At 45.0% G+C, this 27820-nt stretch overlaps 1 protein-coding gene across 2 annotated transcripts; it reads left to right on the top strand.

Annotated features, from left to right (window-relative positions):
* Nucleotides 1–26654, top strand: LOC147604379 (putative beta-1,4-xylosyltransferase IRX9H). 2 transcript variants are annotated; one of them, XR_015265397.1, is made up of 5 exons: nucleotides 1–474; nucleotides 655–1672; nucleotides 14497–14746; nucleotides 15000–15072; nucleotides 25718–25765. XR_015265397.1 is itself a non-coding variant. In XM_086795140.1 (4 exons), exons 2-4 carry the CDS (start codon nucleotides 774–776, stop codon nucleotides 25886–25888), a joined length of 1320 nt encoding a protein of 439 aa, XP_086651266.1. In that variant the 5' UTR covers nucleotides 1–474; nucleotides 655–773; the 3' UTR covers nucleotides 25889–26654. The 2 variants fall into 2 exon arrangements, 1 of the variants encoding a protein (XP_086651266.1); XM_086795140.1 differs by lacking the exon at nucleotides 15000–15072 and having other exon boundaries at nucleotides 25718–26654.
* Nucleotides 26655–27820: the final 1166 nt, after the last annotated feature.

Raw genomic sequence — 27820 nt, 5'->3', positions numbered from 1 at the left:
GTAGGTGTGAACGGACCTGACTAGCAAGGGCCATCAACCCGTGAGTGATGATGCTGATGGAGCTGAACTTGCGATGATGATGGAGGGCCATCAACCCGTGATGATGGAGCTGAACTTGCGATGGCTTTACCGCCGTGAGCAGACAAAGAGGCCTGGTTAAACGCATCCCCTCCCCCTCCCGATTATGCGTCTTGCAAGCCCACACGGCCGGCTCCTTTGTTTCGCTGTCAGAGCAGCACTGGTTTAGCAGGGAAGCCTTGGAAGTTGCTGTCATGAAAAGCAGATGAAAGGAAAAAACCCTAATCTCTGGCCGGTCACCAGTCTGTCCATGTCCTTTCAGGGGAAAAACCTGCGCCAAATGGAGAAAAGGTTGGCCATGGGAGCTTCATTTTGATGCAAGAAAGTGCAATTTTCCCTCGGAAACAGGACTTAGTTTTCGTGGCATTTTCCCATCGAATCATTCTGTGAAAGAAGGTATGTTCATTTCCATCGTTGCGTTTGTTTTTTCTGGATGCCATTGTAGTCATTTTGTTTCTTGCGAGCTAGTGTATTCTCTTTATCGCAAAGGCCTTGATGTCTTCATTTGCATCAATAGAGAAAAGGATTCATTGTGTTTCCTGTCCTTTTTTTGAAAGGCTCAAATTTGTCATGCAGATGTTTTGTGAAAACTAGCAAACAATAAGGGAGAACTTTGTTTCTCTGTGAAGGATCACTGTCACTGTTTCTAGCATTGGCAGACCTTGTGCATCACGTTTCTTCGTGGCTTGGAAGGCATGATTTCATTCAGAAGGAGTTTGTCGCCTTCTATCCATGATCAATCTTTGCAGAATGGGACAGCTTGTCCTGGCACTAATCATTTGCCAATTACAGTTGCACCTGGCTCTAACCCAGGCTTTCCAGCTACAACAGCAACAATTGCTGTTGCAGATGTGTCTTCTACTAATGACAAGAACCGCTGGCCTCTGTGCTGGTTAAAATTGTTCCACCGACGGGAGACCTATGACAAATCGAAGCTGAAGGGGAATGCATGGAAGAAACCCTTTCTACCGGTTGTGTTATTCTTCTTTTTGGGATTCCTGATCGGTCTGATGCCTTTTTCTTCACCGAGATCAGTGGGTTACAAATCGGAGGCAGCGCAACAAGATTTTTCCCTTGAAGTTAAGGGCTTTCCGACTCATTTGCAGCGTGAATTGAACAACTTTGGAGATAAAGAAAGACAGGTAGAAGCAGATGCAGTGGTGGCCAATAGTTCTGATAACCTACAGTTAGCCTCTGCACTGCTTGCACAAGTTGCTAGTGGCCGCTATATTTCAAATCCTGCTTTTGGGAAGCTTCTAATAGTTGTTACTCCGACTTACAACAGGCCATTTCAGGCCCTTTACCTGACCAGGCTTTCCCACACACTGAAACTTGTTCCACCTCCCCTCTTGTGGCTTGTGGTGGAGATGCCACATCAGTCAGTAGAAACTGCCACCATTCTTAGAAAGACTGGAGTGATGTATCGGCATCTTGTATGCAACGAAAATATGACAGATGTAAAAGATCATGGAATTCATCAAAGAAATGTCGCACTTGCTCACATTGAGCAGCATCAACTTGATGGCATGGTATATTTTGCTGGTGGTGGCAATGTCTACACCTTGGAACTGTTTGAACAAATGAGAACGATCAAGTAAGTTTTCCTTGCCCTTGTACTTTGAGACCTAATTATATCAGAGAAGGGGTTTTAATGGATTAATGTAAACTGTATGGTTTGCTAAAAACTTTGTCAGGCTGGTTTACCATCCTAGGTTTGACCTAGGTAGTTTGTACATTGTGGACTCGGTTCTGCTTGTAATTGCATTCTTTGGGGCATGCGTGAATAAGTGTTTAATTGCTGCCTAAAAAACTGAAAGCTTGATCAATCCTAAATGCCTATGCTAGAGTACTGGACATTTGCACACGTGATTTAGAAGCATGCTCTCTTCTACAAAATGGGTTGAACTTGAAACACTATATGGTAGATCCACTAAATTCTATAGCTTTTGACTGGCTGGTTACGCCTTCAGGCTCGACTTTTCTTTTGGAAAGAGAGCCCAATGTCTAGTGAGGTTTTCAGGCAATTCATGTTCTATCACTATTGGACACTGTATGCACTAATCCAATGTGATTTGCCCTGGATTGGACAACAGAACCTATAGTTGATCGTCATATACTTTGTCATTCTCACATACCATCTGTGTACTTGGTGTACTAGCTTGGATTTGGATTTGGACTTGGACTTGGATATTGGATCTGGCACTAGCCCAGTGAGAGATTCTTGTGGGTCATCCCCGTGATGTGCTCGACATTAGAGATCTCGTGCCTCGACACCGACTTCGACTTGGGATTCTACATCGACATATTTGTTTGCTTTTGTATTCATTGTTGTATTGATCCTGGCCAGCTTGCTCGTGGATTGTTCCTGAATAAATTCTTGAAAGGGGGTGGGGCCTGTTCCCCGCTCAGTGTGGTATATTATGCAAAGTTCCCTGAACCCCTTTCTCTCCCTCTCCCTATCTTCTCTCTCTATATTTATATCTCTTGGATACATGGTAGAATTTGTCATGGCACGCTCCGTTGGGCTTACACATTACCTCACAGAGAAATTTGTTTAAGAAGCTTATGGCTGCCCCTAAAGGCAAATAGGTAACATGTGCAAACAATTCTTCTTCTCCAATTCATGGTGTTGATGAGGTGATCCTCACAACAGCAAATGGTGCAGACTTATGTCTTCCAAATGTATTGTATGTGCTTGGGACAACGAAGAACTTGTTGTCTGTCTCCTCTTTTGCTAAAAGAAGATATGCAATGAACTTTGAGGACGACATGTGCACAGTCAAAGACCGTGAAGGTGGCTATGCATTAGTCACTTTTGGCACATTGTACCATGGGTTATATCAACTTCAACACCATTTTGCTAAGGAAAATATGGCATCGTGCATTGATGCTTTATGTCCTCTTCTGCCATAAAAGCTTTGAAAGCAATGGACATGTATTCCCCCCCTCAATTTGTAAGGAGGGTCTACACTTTGCAACCTATTTGATTTTCAGCCTGTGCCACGAAATGCTGAAAACAAGCACATAAATCAGATTTTTCTTTCAAGGGATACACCCAAGCAAATCTGGAGCAGTCATCGATAAAAGTTACAAAGTATACATGCTTTCCAGTAGATAGTGTCTGCATAGAACTACACACATCATTGTGCATAAGCTATACTTCCAGACAGCCCTTGTTGATCCATCTTTTGGGAATGCACTTATGTGCATCCTACCCAATATGCACCCTTCACATACATGTTTTGGTGGTAGTTCTACATGAGGCATGTCCTGCACCATTTGATGCCTTTGCAATAGCATTAATTCACATGCCCAAACCTGGCATGCCACAATTATGCCTCTAGCATGGCAGGTGTAAGAGTGGTAACCACATGAGCAAAGAACTGGTCATTGATGGAAATGGCTAGATGCATGGTTAAAGGGAAAAGCTTGTCTCACAAATTCTGGATGGAGAAAATCATGTGTGCTACACATGTGTTGCACCTTCTGTACAGATATGTCTACGTGGCATCCAAGTGCGGGATGCACGTGACATCCCCTTCTGCTTAACTTGACGGAAGCCGCATAGCCTCCAAATAATCCGTCAATAACGCCGGATAGTCTTCAAAAAACTGTTTGTCAAGCCATACCGTTTCGTGGGTCCCTCGGTCCTGAAACTTCATGAGGAACTGTCTCTGTCTTCGGCGTGAGCCATGCTTAAAACGGTGCAGAAGGATCTGTTCTGGAACCATAACTTCTGCTTCATCAATATCTGGTTCTACCTCGTCTTTAACTTCTGAAGGGATCGGACCTGCATATGGCTTTAACCAACTGACGTGAAATACATCGTGCATAGTTCAACTTGGAGGTAGCTTTAACTGCATAGATACCTCATTAATCTTCTTTTGGATGGGAAAGGTCCGAAGCTCCTGACAGACAACTTTGGGCATCGCTTGCCCACCTGCTTCAACCTTTGCTTCATAATCCGAAGATAAACCCAATCCCCTTCCGAAAACTTCATATCCTTTCTATCTTTATTGGCTTGTCGAGTGTAGGCCTCTTGCGCTTTAGCCAATCTGTCTTTTACTGACTCTAAAATCTCCTGGTAAGACTCTGTCTCTGTTCGCTTCAGGTACTAAAGACGAGGTCGTGGTCAACAATGACTGGAAAGATCTTCCAAATGCTGCCTCATATGGAGTCCTACCAATAGCTGAAGAAAAAGAATCATTCAAAACAGCTTGAACTAAAGGTAAATAAGATTCCCACTTACCTTGCTGATCATGGACATAACACTTCAGCACATCAAAGGCCAACTGGTTGTATATCTCTGTCTGGTCGTCCGTCTGTGTGGGTGAAATGCACTGGAAAAATTCAATTTAGTACCAAAGTTATCAAACAATGCCCTCCAAAAATGACTGGTAAACTTGGCATCGCGGTTTGACACTATGGTCCTAGGAATCCCGCCAATTGGGTACCAATGCCGAATGAACAACTGGGCAACATCCTCGGCGGTCACATTGGCCCTGCAAGGAATAAGCATAGTAAATTTGCTAAATCTATCAACAATAGTTAAGCACTGTGTATTATGCTTACTCGGACTAGGAGGCAGATTCGTGACAAAGTCCATTGAAATATCTTGGAAAGGACCCTCAGGAATTGGTAAGGGCTGTAACAACCCTATCTTCTTTCCACGAGGAGCTTTCACCTTTTGACAAATATCACAGCGTTGTACATATGTAAACCCATCTCGTCTCAGCTTTGGCCAATAATATTGCCGTTTCAATTTGTCCAAAGTCGAATTCATGCCCCTATGACCACTTGTAATGGCGTCATGGACATCATGGAGAAGAACTGCCGTGAATGACTTCATGACACACAGTCGGCCTTTGTAGAAAAGCCAACCATCGCGTATCAGAAAGTGGCATGGTCCTGTGGCATCCAATGCCTGTTTCCACTGTGTACCGAATTCCTCGGAATCCGCGTACGTGTGTTTCATGTCATCTACTCCTGTACCAACGAGATCGAGTCTAGTGGTTTGAATCAAAGTCACTTGTTCCTTTCTGCTCAAAGCATCGGCCACTAGATTAGCCTTTCCTAGAAGGTACTCAATCATACCACCAAATTGCTGGAATTTCTGTCTCGAGCGGTGTTGTCAATCACTCCACTGTGCACTTGGCATTGTCTGAATCCAGCATAATGCCTGATGGTCAGTGCGAACCTCAAAGTCACGGCCATAAAAAAAATGTTTCCAATGTTTCAAGGCCTGTATAACTTCTAGGAGTTCACGATCATAGATTTAGTAATTTTTTTCTGCAGGTAGTAACTTACGAGACATGTAAGCTACTGGATGACCTTTCTGTTGTAAGTTGTAACACACCGCCAATTGCGATGTTACTCGCATCGGTGATCACCTGAAACGGCTCGTCTCACGAGGCAAGTGCTAAACAAGGCACTTCTTATAAAGCCACCTTGAGATAAAATTCCGACTTCTTTTCATTGACGTAGAGCTCATTGCTTTCCAGCAACTTAAGGACTTTCTTCACATCAATGTCATGCTGCTCAACCGTCTAGAAATACTGGTATTTTCAGCTACGCTTAAATGTAGCTGGGGCGTTCGTCAAGCTAAATGGCATGACCACAAATTCATAGTGGGCCCGTTCCGTACGGAAGGCTGTCTTGGGGATGTCCCCCCCCCATCATGCGGTTAAATGTAGTTGGGGCGTTCGTCAAGCCAAATGGCATGACCACAAATTCATAGTGGGCTCGTTCCGTACGGAGGACTGTCTTGGGGATGTCCCCCTCCACAATCCTCACCTGGTGGTACCCACTCTTTAAATCAAGTTTCGAGAACACCTTTGCTCCATTGAGGCTCTCGAGAATATAATCAATTCGAGGCATCGGGAATTTGCTCTTGATAGTCAGCTTGTTGAGTGCACGATAATCGACACACAAACGGGAAGACCCATCTTTCGTCTTGACAAATAAGATCGGTGCTGCAAATGGCGACACGCTGGGACAGATGAAGCCAGATTGCAACAATTCTTGGAGTTGGCGGTCCAACTACGATTCCATTGCCCTTGGAAAGGCGATACGGAAACTTGCTCGGGGGTTCCGAGCATGGGAGGAGGTCAATCTTGTGGTCCTCCGGTCTGGACGGGGGGAGCTGGGGAGGGAGACTGTCCCGAAGAAAAATCTTCTAGAACTTTTCATGGAGAGCCGAGTACTTCTCGGAAGCACTGGCTACCGTCTGGGCTGTCTGGATGTATATCATCGCACACTGTGCGCCTTTCCTGACTGCTCGCTTACCCTGCAAGTGGCTTATGAGCGGAAAGTTCGAAATTCCTGGCTCACACTTAATGGTCACTAGGGCGTTTGACACATTCCGATTGATCTGGAACGTGTGCTTGTCCCACTTGACATCTGGAAGAAACTTGTGAAACCACTGAATACCCAAAATTATGTCTGCTCCTACAAGAGGGGCAACCATAAAATCACGCACAAATTCTATGCCCTGAATAACTAACTTAGCACCTAGAGCTTCATACTTGACGCTCGTTGTCATACCTGTGCTAAAACCCTCAACCTGTTTGTCCACCGAAGTCAGGTCGAAACGGGCACGTCTAGCAGCCTATTCCGTGACCACATCCTTCATGCTGCCGCGGTCAAACAAGACGACTCTCTGGCTACCTATGTAGCCAAAGGGCTTGAGCAATTCGTTGCGCTCATACTCCTGGTCATGGGCGCCCTTCTGCTCATCTTCGAGTTCCCGGCTAATAATTGCTCCAACTGAAGCACCGGGATTTGAAGAACTAGGGGCAGCCACTGGGGTTTGTGTGGGAGCTGAGCTCACCACGGAAGGTGTGGAGGTAGCGGTGGCGGGCTTTGGAGGCTTCTTAGGACAATCCCGAGAAGTATGTTCTTTTGTATGACAAAAGAAACATCTACCCTCCTTGTACTGAGAAAGCTCCTCAGCGCTCAACTTGCCACCTGTCTTACCTGCCTCCGCTTTCTAGTCTGGAGTAAGCTTAGACGCATTGTTCGAGTTCTTGGAGCCAGAGGCTCCCGGGCTTTGTCCTAGGGAAGACCCCGTCTGGTTTTGGCTTTTGCCTCCCGAGGCGGTAGCCTTGGGAGAAGCCCGTTGGGAAGTCTTGGGCTTGCCACCATTATGCTTCATTTCTGCACTCTGCGCAAGCGAGAGTGCGTCTTCGAAGGTGGCTGGCCTAAACATACGCACCTCCCACTGGATTTGCGTGTCAAGGCCATACAAAAACTGCCCTTTCTTGTCCGTATCAGATAAGCCTAACTGCAGACATAAAGTCGAAATTCTATTGGCAAACTGAAGGACTAGTTGCGCGTTCTCGTCCCACACATAAGCTGCTATACCTAATCTGGTGTGGGCATGAGCCCACTGAGTCCACCAAGGAATGGCCTCACCTTCCAAGTACCAATTGGCTAAGATCACTCTATCAGTATCTGTCTTTCTAACTGCGGCAAAGTAAGCTTCAAACTGATGCAACCATGAATAGAGAGTTGTGGGATCAAGTTTACCATTATACTTACTGAAGTTCATTTTCTCGGTTAAATGATTCGAAGGCGCCGCCGGTGTCAATCTGACATCCAAAGCTGCTAGGTAACGCTCGTGTTCCACGCGTTGCATGGCTTCGTCTTCACGTTGTCGGATCTCCAATGCACGCATCTGCAACTCAAGCAAAGAGCTCGGCTGCGGTCGTGACCCTGCGAGAGGGTCCTTGTGTCGAGGATCGGGAATCTGGGATACGGAAGGAGAGGGAGAAGGAGATGGAAAACGTGACGCTGGAGAATGGGTACGTTCTTCCAGAGCCTCAATCTGCGCCTTCTGCTCTTCCAACTTGGTTGTCTGGTCTGCGATTGCTCGCATCATCTGCTGGAACATATTTGTAACACTCAAGCCTGGTGCCCTAGCTAGGCTGCCTAGTGCACTCTGGTCCCAAGGTTCTTGGTCTCTCTCGTCGTCGAAGCTCGCCATAGCAGGAAAACGCACTTCCTTTCCGGAGCGCAATCTGACCATCCACCATGTGTGTGGGAGACGTCCGGAGGCTGAAAATCAATCGTCCTTCAAGGGAGAGGAGTCACTCCGAAAGGGGTAGTCCACTGGCGTGTGAAAACCAACCACACGAGCGAGAAAAGATTCTGGATTCTTTACTGAATCTTTGCACTTGAAGTAGGCTCTGATACCACTGTAACATGCGGAAGCTTCGGAGAAGATCGGTAACTTCAATGCTCAGAAATCAGCACTCTTTTCGCGACGGAATTAACGCACAAAACTGAATGAAGATGTGCAGAGAATAGAGAGAGAGAGAGGGAGAGAGGAGAGGACATAGTATTGGGTCCCAAATACTCTCTGTGGGGCCCCCACCACGGATGGTGTATTTGCTTTATTAGAATGATGTAAATCTGAAAGGAAAATACAGAAATCTTGACCTTTCTTGGCTGAGAAATCCCTGCCCTTGACCTTCAGTCCTTCACCCCTTTGCGTTAGCAAGCCCTTGGCTGTCTTGGCCCCTTGGATTGCTTGAGCACTTGGTGAAATATGAGAGATAACACAACTGAATTATGGCTCACCTATTTATACTCCTTCCCAACAGCAGTCGGCCAGCATCATATCCAGGCGGCCAGCAATAAATTGTCCCACGACTGAATATTCAGCATTTAATGCTGAAAAATTCACATAAAAAACTGCGCTTCTTTCCCTAGATGGCTGGGCATCATGCGCCTGAATCACAAGGGCTGGGTACTGATTTTGCAAGTACACTGGGGCTGGGCAGCCTGTATGGGCTGCCCCATACCTGCCCTACAGCCATATAAATGCTTCATGTACTGTCGGCTACCCCTGGCATGCCCCTGGGGCTGTCCTACAGCCCCTCCATGGTTGGTGGGTTCAGCCAGGGCCTTCCTGGCCCTCATGGAGGTGGTTTCACACTATCCCCATGCCCACACTAAGACTTGGGTTAGCCCTATGGGCTGGCCCCTATTCCTAAAAGCAAACCCTAACTATCTACACAATGATATGGCATTCGGTACCATACCAGATACATAGAATCACTAACATTGTTCCAGAGGGAGACTCACAGCGCGGACTAGCACTGTTTCATGTGCAGGACAGTACACACCTGACCTTGGACTCCTGTGCAGGACAATGCACGCCTAACCTCGGACGACTGAGATGGATATCGAGCTGACTCGTCCCGGACTGGGCTCACATGGGACCAGTTTACCATCCCAGGTCCTGCACCTTATGAACAGATATGTCTACGTGGCATCCAAGTGCGGGATGCATCCCCCCCTCCTCCTATACTGGAGCACTGCCCACCTCTTCCTCGCGTTGGCCCGAGCCGTAGTGGCCAGCGAGGTTCTCCTTGTCACTATGTGATATATGACCTCCTGTTGGGCCTTTCATTGTTCCTTCATTAGTCATGTACAATGGCTGATCCATAATTTTCTGTGGCCAAGAGGAGACGGCAAGCCTGTGCGGGCCAAGACAGCCTTTGCCTCAGACCCTACTGTTTAGAGCAAAGTCCTGGGCAAGCTGATAGTCCATAGTCTCTAGCTTGGGGCAGAGCTGTGGAAGGTCTTCCTCTTGAACCGTATTTCATCTCGGTTTGTGTTTTGGGGTGGACCGTGGACGCTTGATGTGCGATGGATCTTCTCCACGGCTCTCTTGAGAGAGTTTAGCACCTCCTTTGACTTGGCATGGCCTCTACTCAGCTTTGATCGAGCGCCGCCGCCCCCCCCCCCCCCCCCCCCCCTCGGCCGCATGCGGCCATTGAGGAGGACCAAGAGTGCCAACCCTTGCTTGGAACCCTCTCTTTCGTGACGGCTATCTAATTGACTCTTGGGGTAGACTTTGCTTTGGCCCAACCCAAACCTTGGGGGCTTGGAGGTGCTTCCGATGTCTTCCTGAGCAGACCTAGTAGGAACACCTCTAGCATTTTCATGGTGCCTCCATCATGCACCTCGATATCGACTCCAATGGCTCCTCTCTCCAGTCAGCCCCTTGGAAGACACCTGGATGGCTACTTTCTCTAGGACAGGGGTCCCTCTCTTGATACCCAGATTAGTGGGGGCCCTCCCTTTGATCACCATGGAAGTCGGTCCCCATGGCAGCCTTATCCAAACATGATAGTTCTTCGATGGTACTACGTCCACTCCTCTCCAGAGGATCAACGTTGTAGGTTGACAAGGACGAAAGTGGCACATTGATCCTCCCTCTCTTGAGGGCATGGGTGTTGCATCTTGGTGCTTATAGTTTTGGGAGAACAGACCCTTGGTACATATTTATTGGAATCCTAGCGATTGGAGGTGGCATGACCCCATTGCTTCTTGAGATGGCCTTCCCATCACCTTTTTTGAGTACTCGGCCTGTCTGGGACGACGGATTCTTCTGCAAGCAGATCGAGAGCATAAGCTTCGCCTCCCCTCATTGTGTCACATGCACTTTGCACTGTAGTGCATGGTGACAAGATGGCTCATCATCAGTGCATCATTGTACATCAGTAGGACCCTTTAGGATATGAAAATGTTGTATGCCGTGGCCCCATTGTAATCCTCAGTCCAGGATATGTCAGGTACGAGCTACGTAGGTCATTCCTCATCTCTCAGTCAAGTCCCTTAACCCACTTGAAGAGAATCATTCATGCATGTAGAGTCAATAGAAACCTTAGGGTTTGCATCAGATCACGGTTTGCATTTGTATAGCATTCATCCCCATGTGCATGTAAACCATTGCAGAAGGCTTAGAACTTTATTCAACATTTTTACTATATTTATTAGCATTATTTTAACATTTTTATCATATTATTTCAGCATTTATCTCATGAGCAAGTCATGTAGCATTTAATGCTACAGTTGGCCAGCTCTGTAGCCAACCGACCAGCACCATAAGCTCATATAAATAGCATTTTTTGCATCTCATCATTCCATCTCAGCATTCAAGCATAATTGATTCAGCATTCAGTCCCTTGGATCATCATCGCTTGGAGCATAGAAGCATACATCAACATAAAACTCATCATCAACAATCAGCCCAAGGAAGAAACGCTTCAGCCCTTGCGTTTCTCAGCCTACAGAAGATTTCAGCATACGCATTCATCATCGTTTGCTCCATCCTACTGGGTGAAGGTAAACACAGCATATTCATGCATTTATCTTGCATATTCACAGCCTAGAACAATCCCAAAACAGCCCATCTCTCAACCATAGTTTGCAGCCTTCCTACAGCCCCTTGGAAGAGTGCATTGGCCTTGAGATTGGACATCATTGGTGCTTCTACAGCCGTGTAAAGTTCAACCCGACTCTTGGTCTTCCGAAGGTCTTGTGTTTGGCTTATCTACAGTCCCAAGTGAATCATTCTCTTCAAAGTAATAAAGCAAATACTCCTAGTAATAGGAGGGGACCCTTCAGTGGGTAATTTGGAACCCAATAAGGTGCACAGATCTCTCTCTCTCTCTCTCTCATCTCTTAAATTGTGAAGTGATAAAGTGGATTGCTAAAGACTCGCGAAACTCAGGATAAAGAAGGTGGTGTGAGACTTTGTGTGACATGATTCTACATCTACGCATAATTCTGCTGCATGTTACATTGGTATCAGATTCAGCTTGTCCACACATACCGCATCCTAGCGTGAGAGCATCCTTGGATGGTTATACTTCGCTCCGACGCACCACCACCGACTTCAGTAAAATGTCTATAGAGGAGAGTACACGTCAACACACGTCAACAGGAAGACGTCTCCCTTGAAGGAGACCATGCTCTTCCACCAACAACAGATACCATAGCTCTACTCCGAGCACAAAACCAACTTCTCATGGAGTGTCTCCAACTCTTGGAGGTAACCGCAACAAAACCCACTCCACTAGCTACCCCTGACTTCAAGTTCCTCTTCTTTCAGATGGAATAACAAAGACGAGAGGATGAGGCCAGACGGCGGGAAGAAAAAGCAGAAGCAAAAGCAAGAAAACAACAAGAAAAAGCAGACAGACGAGACTATGAGGAAGCCCAACGCAGGCTTGAAGAAGACCGGCGTCAGGTTGAACTCGTAGCTCGAGAGCACCAACAAGAGCTAGATCGAGGGCGAATGTTACTCGAACACAAGCGGAAAAAGGAGGCCATGCATCTGCAATTTCAGCACACCCTCTCTTCAGTTTCCCCATCCATAGGTGCCACCAACCAGACTCCCGCGACATCAACGGCCGTTATGCGAACTCAACCAAATTTTAGTAAGTATGATCATTTAGCTGTCAATCAATTTATTCATCGGTTTAATGCATATTTTCCTTTGGTAAAGCTAATAGATCCTCGAGATAAAGTCCACGTAGCGGCTCCCCACCTTACGAGTGAGGCAGTCACTTGGTGGCAGCATTGGTCTAGTTTACATACAGGCCAGACCACAAGTGTCACAACTTTTCGCTAGGATACCTTTGTCTATGTCCTAACGACCAGATTTCTCTCTTCCTAGTATTTAAACAACCTGGTAGATGAGTTCTATGGACTCAAACAGAAGAGGTCACCCATGCTTTAGTTTTCCGGAAAGGTTATCACTTTAGCACAACAGCTAGGGTTAGAAGCCATGCATCTGCAATTTCAGCACACCCTCTCTTCAGTTTTCCCACCCATAGGTGCCACCAACGAGACTCTCGCGACATCAACGACCGTCATCCAAACTCAAACAAATTTTAGTAAATATGATGGTAAGTGTGATCATTTGGCTGTCAATCAATTTATTCATCAGTTTAATGCATATTTTCCTTTGGCAAAGCTAAGAGATCCTCAAGATAAAGTCCACGTAGTGGCTCCCCACCTTACGAGTGAGGCAGTCACTTGGTGGCAGCATTGGTCTAGTTTACACACAGACCAGACCACATGTGTCACAACTTTTCACTGGGATACCTTGTCCATGACCTAACGACCAGATTTCCCTCCCCAGTATTTGACCAACTTGGAAGATGAGTTCTATGGACTCAAATAGAACGGGTCACCCGTGCTTCAATTTTCCGGAAAGGTTATCACTTTAGCATAGCAGCATGGGTTATTTGAGCAGGCCAAGATGGATCAATTCATTTGTGGATTGGGTCCTAACATTTGGTTCACAGTTCATAACTTTGAACCCAACACTGCTGAATCTAGGACTAATGATGAGGTTATCAATGTCTAGGCTGTGCACGTGACATGCCCTCCTGCTAAACTTGATGACAGGTTGGAAACTTGTCATCCTTCCTCCCTCTACTGACTTTGACCTTGATTGCTTGAACACCTTGCCACTTCTCAGATTCTACTCCATGTCTGGTTGAAGAACTGTGCATCTATTCCACTTTGTCCCCATGCGTGCAATTCCTTTCCCTTAACACAGCTATGGTCTCCTGCCGAGAATCGTCATGCCTATTGCTTTGCCTTGGGAACTGATCCGAGAGTTAACTGGTGTCCTCCTTTGAGCACACTCCCAGAGAATGCTTTCTTCTGGCTTCAGAAAGACCACCTCATAATGCTACCTTTTGCTATGGATTTTGTGTGCCTTCCTGGGCCTTGAGCTAAGGACCTTGGCCCACTAGGCCCTTGCCCGTGCACACACTAATAATGTCCGGTCTAGGCCTAATTGCCTCGGACTAAATTAATGTATATGTCTAACATTCGACAGCGTGTGGAATGGCTGAAAGCGGCGGACAATGTTAGACATATACATTAATTTAGTCCGAGGCAATTAGGCCTAGACCGGACATTATTAGTGTGTGCACGGGCAAGGGCCTAGTGGGCCAAGGTCCGTAGCTCGGGGGTTAGCCAAGGAGTGCGGGAATGGGAGCTAAGGACCTTGGCCCACTAGGCCCTTGCCCGTGCACACACTAATAATGTCCGGTCTAGGCCTGATTGCCTCGGACTAAATTAATGTATATGTCTAACATTCGACAGCGTGTGGAATGGCTGAAAGAGCTTAGAGGGCTGAGCCTAAATGCTTTGATACTAATGTTGCATGTGCAGAATCCTTGACGTGGGTTAAGGGACTGATCTTGACACTTAAGGCTGGGAGATTGACCTACATAGCTTGTGCCTAACATGTCCCGGATTGGGGCTCACAATGGGGTCATGGCATATAATAAATGTTCCTAAAACAGGTATTACTTTTTGTATAAGTGTAGCATTGCTGATGATGCAGTGTATCACACTGCACCTCAGTGCATGGTGCATGTAATAGTTGGCATTTAGCCTAGATAATTCTTTCAAGTAAGAAGTATGCAATTCTAGACCACCACTTTGGCAACTTTTGTTTGTGATTGAGCAAATCTTTGTTTCGTAGCTGTAGAAAAACAGACTATTATGACTTGCTCAGTTTTTTTTTTTGTTTTTTCTTTCTGGAGTTCTTTTTGGTGCAACATCAAGTTTTAACAAGATGGCATGTTCACTCGTTGACAGGCGTTTTGGGACTTGGCCAGTGGCTATGCTAACTCATAGCAAATCCAAAGCCATACTGGAAGGTCCTGTCTGTGATGGGCAAAAGGTCATTGGTTGGTACACAAATGAAAAGAGCAAGAGGTTAAGGAGATTTCATGTTGACATATCTGGTTTTGCATTTAATAGTACAATTCTTTGGGATCCACAACGGTGGCGCAGGCCAACTGTAGAGCCGATTCGGCAGCTAGACAACATCAAAGAGGGATTTCAGGTTTATCACAATTATGCTTGTAATGCAATTTACTGTCTTAAGCATTGAAAAAGCTTTATATTTGTACTGACAAGCGAGTCGATTCTAAATCTGGACTAGTATGAAGCTTCTAGAAGCATACGTTGCAAACTGGGGTGCCTGATTTGGTCACTTTCAGATTTTAAGCTAGATATGTTGCAATGTGCTGAATGCTTCCTCGTTCTGTACTGAATAAGGCAAAGCTGAAGTTCTAAAAGGAACATATGTGATGCAGTGAAAGGCACATATCAATCGTATATTGCAGTAAGATGATGCTGCCATATGTCGTTCCTTATGATTATGGGAAGGTGTGTTTGGGTGCCTATGAATGTATCACACTTAAGCTAAGCTTTGGAAACATTTCAACTTCTCAGCTGATAGTGATTTATCATTCATTTTCTGAGTCCTGCTAAAAGGTTGGAGTTTAGGTTCCTTTTATTTCTGCAAAAGACTCTTTTAAGTGAGAAATTCACCTTTCTCAACCAAAAGAAGTTTCGCTAGCAATGATGGCCAAGTTTTCCTGTCAGGACTCTTGACAAGTGTATGATCCATCACTCATTTTTCATATCTTGGAAGTTGATTACCCCTCAAGGAGTTAGGGGCATGGGTATGGGCTAGGCTCAATGATGTCCAAAGGATAGGGTTCAGTCACAGGGGATGTGAAAACCGATTGTATCATTATATATCAGACTCCAACATTTTTTCATCGTCACTTGAAGATCCATGTTTGGGTGGTAGACCTGATCCAAGGACTCCTAGGATATGCCTTCACATGTGCCCATTAGAGACAATTTTCACAGTAGCGCCAAGGCCATCTGCTGGAGCAAGGACAGACGATGCAATGTGGGTGATGGTTACCAAATGTCTCAAACCTAAAACTGATGGTCTACCTTCCATCGGGAAGGGACAGGTTGTAAGACTACTAGCGCTGTGAAAGTGCTAACATCGAGAGATGTGCAGAAGAAGAATTGCAAAGACAATCAGACAATAATCCTAGCCTAATCTCTTTGTATTTATATACAATAATATAATGTACCAACTAATTGTCTGAAGTACAAAGAATGATCAATTCTTTTGTGCTCAGCCCAAGCAGAAGCAAATAAACATGAGAGAGAGAAAGATTGCAAGCAAGAATAAGAGCTTTATTAGCTTGAGGTTACAGAGTACAAGAGCCAGCAAATAGGGCAAGAGAGCAACTCTTATATACTTGTGCATGAACCAGGTCGGCTGTAGAAATAGGCCGACAGGACCTCCATGACAGCATAATAAGATGCAATATTTTAACACCCCCTCTGCATCTTGAAGTGTGCAAAAAAGTTAGAAGAAAACTGATGACGAAGGTGCGACCATGGATACCTCAGCATGGCCAGTTTTGAGTACACCTCGGAAAATGCACATGTCAGCTTGTTGTCTTCAAAAAACATAATGCCACTGTAAAGAGCAAAAGAAAATCTGCTTGGCTCCAAACTCAAAGTAGAACTGTGAACACATCACATCTAATAACCTCGAACAAATGAACGTGGAACACATCCTGTCCATAGTCTCTGTTGACCAATAGTTCTGGAACTCATCCGAACCATGAAGGAAACTTGTTGATCCTGGAACTCATCCGGACCATCAAGTGAACTTGCCTGTCTTTATACTTGGAACTCCGACATACGGGTCCCATGCTCTAGATTTAATATAAGAGAGCTTTTGAAAGCCCCCTCTCCCGCCCACAAGCCGTTTCTGGAAGACAGCACGCAGGGGGATGCCCTTAGGATCAGAGCAGGACACCAATCATGTTCTCTCCAGTCTGTAAGGCCTTGGGAGAGCTGGGGTTATCACTAGACGAGTCTGTGCCAGTGTCCTATGACTTGTCTTTGCCCTTCTTTGAAGACTTGCCCTTGTTCTTGGCTTTGCCTTTGTCCTTTGACTGACAATCCTTTGACAGGTGGCCTTTCTTCCCACACTTGTAACACCGACTCTGAATTTTCTTCTGCACTATTGCAAGTGCCTGATCAGGTCCAATAGGCGATGAAACTTTCAATTTTCCCTGTGAAACTAGGATGGATTCCTCTTCCAAGAGGAGAGTACACAGATCATCAAACTCGAGGTAACGTGTTGTGATCTGAACCCGCAAAGCTCGGGAAACCATGTCAGAAGCAGCACAATCCAATGTTTGCACGACGGGGGAGACCTCGGGTGAGATGGCTCGTACAAGTGCAAAGTGAGCTTTTGAGTCTTGATTCTCCCAAGCTGAAAGTTCTGCGAGAAAGGCATCCTCCTGGTCCTGAGTCCACTTCCTAGAGCTGGTAGGGCATTCGGGCTTTCGTTCGTGGCCCTGAACAATCTCCCAGAGTCCCTTGTGTGTGAACCAGACCTTCATCTGTAGCTTCTAATGATCAAAGTTTGAACCACTGAGCTTGTCCTCCTTGTTCGTGCAGGGGGGGACCCATGTCTGCCTCAAAGAAGCTATGTCTCAAACGACCTCTGTAGCTAGCAATCCACGTGCTCTCTCAAGCACCTTTCCACAAGATCCAACTAGGGACTAGTAGCCCCCTCTGAAGATGCAGGCTGGACAGCAGCAAAAGAAACCCAAAACACTCCACCGGGAACCTCCTATCGGAAGGGGGAGGGGATCTTGGAGGGAGAAGAGCTGATGTGCCACTTATCTGATGCACTTATTGAATTTGCAGCTAGAACTCCTCCACTTGCCTCTGTAGAAGAAAACACAGCCTGGGGGGTGGCCGACAGCAGTAGGAGGGCTTGCAGGTCAAAAAACGCAGCTAAGGAAGAAAACGCAGCCACTGTTTGAAGGATCTACAGCGTGGAGAATCTAGGGAAGCAGAAAACGGAGAGAAGCAGATTGTGCAACAGCCAGAGCCTAAGCGTATGATACCATGAAAGAATGTGCACAAGCGGAAGCAAATAAGCATGAGAGAGAGAAAGATTGCAAGCAAGAACAAGAGCTTTATTAGCTTGAGGTTACAGAGTACAAGAGCCAGCAAATAGGGTAGTGTAAGATGATTTAATGAATAAAAGAGAGCAACTCTTATATACTTGTGCATGAACCAGGTCGGCTGTAGAAACAAGCCGACATGACCTCCACGACAGCATAATAAGATGTAATATTTTAGCATAGATGAGTAAAAGGGGTACCACGCAAGGAACTGTTGTTTCTTCTACCATCAAGTAGGCCATGGTAAGAAGGATTGCACCAAGTGGCAGGCTGAGAAAGCCACTAAAGCATCATCTTCTATAGTGATTGCTGTTGAAGCTACACTATCCCTCCACCTTCAAACACGAATGCTATACATCTATTACCCTATGGTCTCTATGATCCAAGTACAGTCTTTTTCCCTGATCTGACTATGGGACTTACGGGTTCGGTCAGATGAGCTCAGTTAGTGAAGGCTTTTGACTACGTTAGGGAAAAGTTATCCTAGTGCAATCGCCCGTGCTTTCCGAGCAAAGGAAGTTTTTTCCGGGTTCGGTTTTGGAAAAACCGATGGATTAGTCTCTTGTCCGGATATCCGTGGGTGAGGCCCCGAGTGTGGGACCCTGCCCCACGCAAGAAGTGCTACTTCTGCTACTAGCACCCCTGAAATTGTTGCGCAGTGGGAACGGGGATGTTACAGTTGGTATCAGAGCGAATTGACTAATGAGGATCAACCAAAAAGCCAAAAATGTCAAAAATTTATAAAGTGGTATTTGATGATAAGCAGGAGGGCGATGCTGAAGGGTAGACGAAAGCTCTCATCCGTGCTTATGGCACAACAAAGGGACAACGGTTCATTGTCCTATTTGATGGGAGCCCTAAGGACACCATCCCTCCGCAAGTGGTTGCGAAGATGAGCTGTACATTAGTGTCTCATGATTTAGGTTTGGATGGGTTCACACCTACTCTCCGCACACACATCACTCATGAAGCTCAACACTTTTGGTTTAGTGTTAAAAAGCCACATTCAAGCGAGATTTCATTGTTTCACCACTTCTAGGGTGTGACACGATTCTTAGCATCCAATGGTTCCGAGAGCATGCACCCATTCTCGATTGGCAGCCTGACACCGTGACAATTGTTGACCGTTTACCTGAGCCCGTCATAATTGGCGGGGATAGGAGCATCCAAGGAATCTCTCTCATTTCACATATCCAGGCCTAGAGAGCCCTCACAAAAGGAGCTGAGTGTGCTGATTTATATCTGTTCCCAGCACTCTGCTATTCAACCAGCAACACCCTTAGAAAAGTAGGCGGATCTCCTTCCAAAGTTCCAATGCATCATGTTGAGGGACGACCTCCCACCCATTGGTCTTGAGGATCATTGCATGGAGTTGGTCCCATAGACAGAGCCAACCAATAAGTTTTCCTATTGCCTTTCTAAGGCATTAGAGGGCTAACTGGAACAACAGTTATCTCAGTTACTCCGGGCTGGATCTATCTGCCCATTCATCTTCTCTGTTCGCTACAGTCGTCTTATTCCTGCAAAAGAAATATAAGACTGCACATTTATGTGTGGATTACAATGTACTCAATAAGCCGACAATCAAGAATAAGTTTCCCATGCCCATAATAAGTACATTCTACAACATCTAAATGGTGCTAAATGTTTTTCTAAAATAGACCTCAAGAGTGGCTATCACCAGGTCTGCAAGAACACCTTATAGGGTCCCAAATTACCCACCGAAGGGCCCCCTATCCCGTTAGCGGAATAGTATTTGCTTTATTACTTTGAAGAGACTGACGGTGGACTGACAATAAGCCAAACGCAAGATCTCTGAAGACCAAGAGTCGGGCTGAACTGTACATGGCTGTAGAAGCACCAATGATGTCCAATCTCGAGCCTATGCACTCTTCCCAATGGAATGAGGGAAGGCTGCAAATCCGAGGTTGAGATAGGGGCTGTTTGGGACTGTTTGGGACTGTTCTAGGCTATGTATGAATGCTGTAAATGAATATGAATGCTGAGTTTTACCTTCACCAATTGGCTGTAGCAAAATGATAAAGAGATGAATGCTGAAAAGTGGTTCAATGCAGAAAACACAAGGTTTACTGATGGCTGAATGCTGGAAACTGTTGTGTTTTGATGATGGATGCTGAAAGCACATGCGTTGATGCTCTTAGTGTCTGAAGGATGAAACGCTGAGGGCTGAAGTGCTCTAGATGCTGAATCTTCAATGGTTGATGCTCCTTAGGCTGAAGGCTCCAATGCTTGAGACTTGATTGCTGAATTATGATATGATATGAATGAATGAGCAAAGCATGCCTATTTATACTTATACTGAGGCTGGTCGGTTGGCACTAAATGCTGGCCGACTGAATATTAAATGCTACACGACTTGTAGATGATGGATAAATAGTGTTAAATGCTGGAAATTATGGAAAAAATGCCAAATAAATATTAATAAATATTCTAAGGCTACCAGATGCTATTTCAAGGCTTCTGCAATGAACTATATGCAATGGATGAATGATATGCAATATGCAGAGTGCTTTTTAATGCAAACCCTAAGGTTTCTACTGACTCTACATGCATGAATGCGTCTCTTCAAGTGGATTAAGGGACTTGGAATGGCCGACTGACTGACTGTCTAAGGGTGAGAATGACTTATCTTGGACTGAGGATTACAATGGGGTCACGATGTACGACAAATATCATCCTAAAAGGTGCTAATACTGTACAATGTTGCATTGATGATGATGAGGTAGCTTGTCACCATGCAGAGTGCATGTGATATTCCCTCCTGCTTAGCTTGGCGGTAGGTTCATGGCTTCCAAGTAGTCCGCCAACAACAGGGGGTACTCTTGAAAGAACTCCTCGTCTAGCCAAACGGCTTCGTGGGTACCTCGATCGCGGACCTTCGTATAGAACTGACGTATCCGTCGACCGGAACCATGCTTCCAACGATGAAGAAGGATCTGCTCAGGCTCAATGACTTTGGCTTTGTCTACAACGTCTGGCTATCGTTCATCTGAAACATCAAAAACTTCTGGTCCAATATATTGTTTTAGCCAAGAAACATGGAAAACATCATGCATCGTTCAACTGTTAGGCAATTTTAACTTCATGGAGACATCACTTAACTTTTTAACTATTGGGAAAGGTCCAAAACTATGGAATGAAAGCTTGGGACAACGTTTGCTCACTTGTTTCAATCTTTGTTTCATGATGCGTAGATAGACCCAATCCCCTTCCTTGAAGTGGACATCTGGTCTAGACTTATTTGCCTGTCTGCTATAAGCTTCCTGTGCTTTGGTCGAGCGGTCCTTGATTGACTCAATGATTTCGGAAAATGCTTCCATGGTTTTATTAGCCTCTAGAGATGGAGACACCAATCTCATCAAAAGCGAAGAAATGGCGACCAAAGGCTGCCTTATATGGAGTCCGTCGTCTGACACTGGATGAATGGGTATCGTTCAAGATAGCTTGGACCAATGGAAAATAATGTTCCCATTTGGACTGTTGGTCATGACAATATGACTTGAGAACATTAAAGGCCAATTGGTTATAAATTTCTATTTGGCCGTCTATCTGTGGATGGAATGCACTAGATAATTGTATCTTAGTTTCAAAGTTTTCAAATAATGTCCTCCAGAAATGCAAGGTAAACTTGGAATCTCTGTCTGAGGTGATGGTGCTAGACAAACCACAAATAGGGTACCAATGTTTGAGAAAAAGACGGGCTCGTCCTCAGCTGTGGCCGTATGCTTGCATGGGATGAGTATGCAGAACTTATTGAAGCGATCCACAATGGTGAAACACTGCGTGTTACGGGATTCGGTGGATGCTGGTAGAGGCCCTACAAAGTTCATTAGATATGTCGATGAAAGGTCCATCGGGAATAGGCAAAGGTTGAAGTAAACTAGCGTTCTTTGTATGTGAAACCTTAACTTTTTGACAAATCTTACATGCTTGAAAATGTGAATATACATCACGCCTCATTTTTGGCCAATAAAAGGACAGTTCTAATTTCTCAAGGGTACTGTTGGTACCTCTATGTCCTCCAACTAGGAGTCATGGGCATCGTGGAGAAGAGCTGATCGCTTTTCCTGAATGACACAGAGGCGGTTCTTGAAGAACAACCAACTATTCTGTACTGAATCATGGCTAGGCTCAGAAGTGAGGGCCAAATTATACTGAGTACCAAACTCAGGGGAGTCTACATATTAGTCTTTCATGCTATCTAAGTTCTTCCCCGTGATTTCGAGAATGGTAGACTCCTGGACTGCCTGGATGCTGGCTCTTTTGACTAAGAGCATCTGCGAGACTGGGTTATGCTTACCAAGGATGTACTCAATCATTCCTCCAAACTATTGGAAGAGTTGACTCCACCTGGCTTGCCGATCACTCCACTGGGCACTTGGCATGGTTTGAAGCCACTTAAGTGCTTGGTGGTCTGTTTTTACTGTGAAGACTTGTCCATAAAGATAAGGTTTCCAATGTTTGAGCGTTGTGATCACACCCAAAAGCTCTTTGTCATAAGCCAAATAATTCTTTTCGGGGACATCTTTCTACTATAGTATGCCACCGGTCTATAGTCCTACTGGAGAACTGCACCTATGGCTACATTGCTTGCATCGGTAATGACTTCAAAAGGTTCATCCCAAGATACTAACTTCAAAACAGGCGCTTCTGAGGCAACTTTCTGGAGTGCACGGAATGCATTAAGCGCCTTACCTGTGAGACTGAGACTTTTTGTTTACGAGTCTTCACCCCCTTGAGCAAGTCAGTAAGAGGTGTTGCAAGGTTGGAAAACTGGTGAACATGGGTGCTGCAGGCTTGACAAAGACCTACGAAAGAACGGATCTCTTGGGCGGTTTGAGAGATGTCCCAATCTAAGATCTCTTGAACCTTTGAGGAGACCAGTCTAATCCCATTGGAACTGTGATATAGCCCAAGTATTGAACTTCCTTAACGCCGAAGATAGACTTTTTGGCGTTTATGTAGAGCCCATTATCTCGCAAAAGTTGCAAGACTTTCTCCACATCTTTCTCATGCTGCTCTGCAGTGGCTGAGAATAAAAGTATGTCATCAAGAAAGATGAAGACACACTTACCAATGAGGACTGTGAAAATCCTGGACATCATTTTATTGAAGGTTGCTGGTGCATTTGTAAGCCCAAAAGGCATGACTACAAACTCGTAGTGACCACGCTCTGTCCGGAAAGCTGTTTTTGGAATGTCAGCTTCGAAAATGCAGACCTGATGGTAACCACTCTTGAGGTCGATCTTAGTGAAAAATTTTGCACCCTCTAAATGCTCCAAAATGTACTCAATCCTTGGCATAGGAAACTTATTCTTAATGGTGAGTGTATTCAATGCCCTGTAGTCTACACAAAGGCGTGTAGACTTGTCCTTATTTTGGACAAATAAGATGGGTGCAACAAATGGTGAGGAAGAAGCCCGAACAAATCTAGCTCGGAGGAGCTCAGATAACTATCTTTCTAGCTCGTCCTCTAAGGTCTTGGAAAGACGATAGGGAAACCTGCTAGGAGATTCTAATCTAGGACCAAATCAATATGATGGTCCTCAGGACGGGATGGAGGGAGACTTGGGCGGAAGATCGTCCCTAAGCATAATGTCCTAATGTTTGGACATGAGGTTTGCTAACTGTGGGACTAAAGATGAGATAGATGCTACCGATGAGGTAGAGGCTGTTTGATTGTGTTCCTTCCGCTCCCTTGCGGATAGCTCGTCGGGCCTAGAGGTGCGAAATCAATGGGATGCTAAGAATGCTTCTATCCCCACGAATCATGACGGGCTCAGGAAAACCTTTACAGATAGTAAAAGTGTCCTGCTCCCAATCGAGAATAGGCTCATATTGGCGAAACCATTGGATTCCTAAGATCATGGTCACACCCCAAAAGAGTTGAGACAATGAAATCTCGTTGGAATGAGGCCTTCTGAACTTCAAAGGCAAATTGCTGTGCCTTCTGAGATATGTGGGTGCGGAGACCAGGTGTGAACCCGTCCATATCCAAGGATATGGTACTAATGTGCAGCTCATCTTGTTAACCAACTGGGGAGAGATGGCTCCATGTACTCCATCGAATATCTACATGTTGACGCTCTAGATGACAGTGCCATGGAAACGACGTCGCAAAAAGAGTAGCACCACAGGCATCAAGGGGGGATTTCACCTTGATTTCCCCGTAATTTGTAGTTTCTATTTTATGTGTAGAGTCCCGGGTTCTTTGCCCAGGACGTCCCCTAAAAACTGAAAAATAATCATGTGTAATGTTTTCAGGCCGAAGTGTTTGTACCACCTTGCGTTATGAAAGGCTCCATATTTTTTCCAGTTAGTTTATCCCAAATAGGAGCCAGGGGGGTGACTAAGTGTTGGCTTTGCTGCCTCGGGCTTACCCTGATAGGAGAGACTACCATGGCACAGGAGGTGCAGGTTGTGAGCCTAGCTCTGAGGCAGGGTGGATGGGGTAGGTGGTAGTAACTTTTTTGCGTTTGGGTCTCACCGTCTCACCACCTTTGCTCCGAAGGGGGGATTGTTGGGATTTTGGAGCTCTCATGTGTGCGTGTGTAACCTCATCCATGTATGTGTGGTGAGCACCCCTTATATTTGGATAAGATAAGTGTATCCCATGTGTCATGTCCCCATATGTGAGTGATTTGTAAGGGTCAAAAACTAAGGTTCTAAACCTACAAAAGCATGTACTTGATTTGAAGTAATACATCACATCATTTTGAGTTGTGCAATATCATCTCTCTAGAGCATTGTTACACTCTCTCTCTCTCTCTCTCTCTCTCTCGTACCACCCTCCATATCTGTTCCTGCTAATCCCTAACCCTAAGGCCTGTGGCCTTCACCAGAGAGAAATTAGAGACATCTTCCTTAGGTGTAATTAGCACACAGCTGCTCAAAAAGTGAAATTCTGAGGCATCTTTGTAACTCCACTGCCTTGACAAAGAGGAAGCTCATAGCCCTCTAAGAGCAGCATATGCATAAAATTCAGCGAGGCGTGTCTTCACAACATGATACTTGCTCACATCACGTCAAGTTTCCATTCATTTTATCTTTTGCACAATACCTCTAGATGCTATAATGATGCTGGATTTTTTACAAATCCCAGTCTTATCAATACGAGTAGAGTTAGAAAGCATTACATACTGCTGATTGCTGTGGAAACTCAGGTTGTATGCTCAAGTGGGGACTACTGCAGGCTGCACTTTGCTGAGATCTGGCTTTAAAAGTGTGGAGTCTTTCCAAGATTAATAGCATTACATCTAGTAGCTCGCTGCTGTTTTTAAGAATATAAGTTCTCTTGAGCTTTTCAGGACTTGAGATAACCATGTAACATCGTCTCAAATTTTTAATTTGTTTCCTATTTCTCGCTTTCCCATTGCATGGACATTTTCTCCCCCCATTCTTGCTGTTCATGCTACCTAAAAGATTGCTTGCTCTTGTCGAAATTGTGATTTTTAAATCAGGTTGCTGTCTTGAAAGAAAGGCTGAGAGGTTTGACTAAACTCAGCCTCTTGGGTCAGTGTCTTTTTATGGAGGGTGTCTGCTCTCATGTGCCCATACACATTATTTGTTGAGGTTTTTTGACTCATGTGGTATGTCACATGGACAAAGACATTCAGGAACACTCCCAATCATCTTGTAGGCTTAAATTTACTTTGAATTCATCTTCCCGATCTAATGGTCTAGTCTGGGTCCTCTCCTTTTTGTGGAGCTTCAGAGATAAATTATCATACCTGTCTGATTGTACTGGTGTATTTTGTTGTTTACTGTATATCAGACCCTATGCACGGCCTAATGTTTTTGGCTATCTGGTAATATTATAGGGGTATTTTTTTTCAGCTGTCCTTACATTCAGCATTTAGTTTTCTGTTGACATCAGTCAAAATGCAAAGAAGACTTTTTTTTTTGGTGGTCAACTGCTATCTTTGAAGATGCCTGTGTCTTGAGATGAGGGGATCTTGAGTAAATGAATTCTGACATTAAACTATGTGCAGGAAACAACATTCATCGAACAGTTGGTCGAGGATGAGAGTCAGATGGAAGGACTTCCAAGTGGATGCTTGAAGGTCATGGTTTGGCATCTTCATCTTGGAGCACCAGAGTTGGTCTATCCTCCAGGGTGGGCACTGCAGAAAAATCTAAATGCCACAATTTTACCGCAATAATGCTTCCTATCTGACATGTCTTGTTCTATATGACGGCAGAGGATAGAGTTGGTGCTTTGTTGCCTTAACAGGTTTATGCTTATGAAAGGGGACTCTTATCTCTGGAACTGTCCCTCTGTGCCATTTCCAGCCAACATGCAAGTTGTCACTTGGTCATTCTTGCATGTTTTTCAACATCATGTAAAATGCCATCATCCTGTTTAGCAATTTTTTCTGAAGCCAGTGCTTTAAAAGCCTCATCAAGTGCACCAGGCAGGCTTTTGATGATACAAATAGCGTCTTAGGGAGCATCATTTGTAAATTTGGTCAGAGAGCCTTCGAAGAGATTCTAAGAGATTCTTTGAGAAACTCATGTGGCCTTAGCCAAGCATTTGAGGCTTTTCAAACGAGGGATCCTAGGTTGCAGTGAATGGCCACCAAAATCAGCAATTTTGTATGGCGTTCACAAAGTTCTTGAATTATGTTTTACCTGGCCATTTTAAAAGTTTAGACTGACAGATTTTATATGTTGACAATACTCCCATTTTTCTTTTTTCTTCTTAGTGTTCATGTTGTTTTCCAGATATAAATAGAAACGTGACATAAGAGCAGTTCTGAGGTAGGTAGAAGTCTTGTTTTCTGCACTGTGGAAAGCTTTTTTAATGAAGTCTAGACCACATCTTTGTTTTCATAATTGTGGTGTTATGTATGGCAAGGATAGAAGCAAGAAGATGCTGTTAAAGATCTAATTATTATAGTAAAGTGAAGTCATGCTTATCAAGTCAAATGGTGCACTAAATATCTTCTTTTGCTTTTACAAGAAGCAGAAGCATTTTTGAGAAAAACTCCATTCTGTGCGGGCAAGTTAATCAACCTAAAACTATTTGTGCTCTCACGTAGCCACTTGGCAATTTAAAAGCCCTTGGTTTACAGTGCTTCCTCATGTTTGAGCTTCCTTTTTTGCAGCAAGCTTGCTTTTTTGATTCACGAAGTGTACCTTTCCCCCTCATCGGCTTCAGTGGCGCTGCTTGATGACAAAAAGAAAAGGAAAAAAATGCCAAAAAGGTGAGAAAAAGTTGTCATGGAGGTGGGGGTGGAGAAGGTGCTTGAAGTCTAGGCGCTTGATGGCTTCTCAGTGGGTGCCCTGGTTCACAGGTTTCTTGATAATTGTGGAAGGAGGGCACACACATCCAACAGACAGAGATGTACATCAGCTGCCCAGGCCTCAGTACTGTCAGATTGGCTATGCCAAAGTAATCTGGAAAATCATAGGCATGGCATTCATGTAAAGAGAGGCTATGTTGATAAAAAGAAATTGAATGATGAATAGGCAGCAAGAAGAGTCATTAGCTTATGGGCGAGGTAGGAGATATTGAAAACAGATAAGATCACAAAAAATTCCTTGATGGGAATGGCTTGCTAGATCACGTGTCATTCGTCTCTCCACTCAAATTAAAGCATTGAAATGTTGAGTGGTTGACAATATGGAAAGGATATCGTCGAGGTTGAGTTGATTAAGATGTGGGATAACTTGTCATTTGCAAAATGTGATGAGTGTGCGGAGTGGGCAGTAACTCTGGTGGGGGCATCGAAGCCTGCATATCCTTCCGTCATGATGAGGGTGGGTATGACATACAAGGCATCCTGCGAGTATCATGCTTTTATGACTACATGAACATAGAGTTCGCTTGTTCCACCACAAATGCTGGAAATAGAAAAAGTTTTACCACATTATTATTACATGCTTACCTATTTTTAACTGCACTTGCCAAAGAGGTGATAGTCCAAGTGGTAAAGTGTTTGCCTAGGACCGCAAGGTCTTGGGTTCAAACCCTGCTTGGACCCCTCGGCGGCACCTCTCATCCGCGCTCTCCATAAGCTTCCCTTTCAGTGTCGATCGTGTTCTGGCTGCCTTTCCCAGGAGGACTCCAGTGTAGCCCCTCCGCTCTCTGC

The sequence above is a fragment of the Cibotium barometz genome, chromosome 62, assembly GCF_041138505.1.
Source record: "Cibotium barometz isolate CiBa-2024 chromosome 62, ASM4113850v1, whole genome shotgun sequence".
Lineage (NCBI taxonomy): Eukaryota > Viridiplantae > Streptophyta > Polypodiopsida > Cyatheales > Cibotiaceae > Cibotium > Cibotium barometz.
The sequence above is the reverse complement of the archived record's forward strand: the minus strand, read 5'-3'. Positions and strand labels throughout refer to the sequence as shown.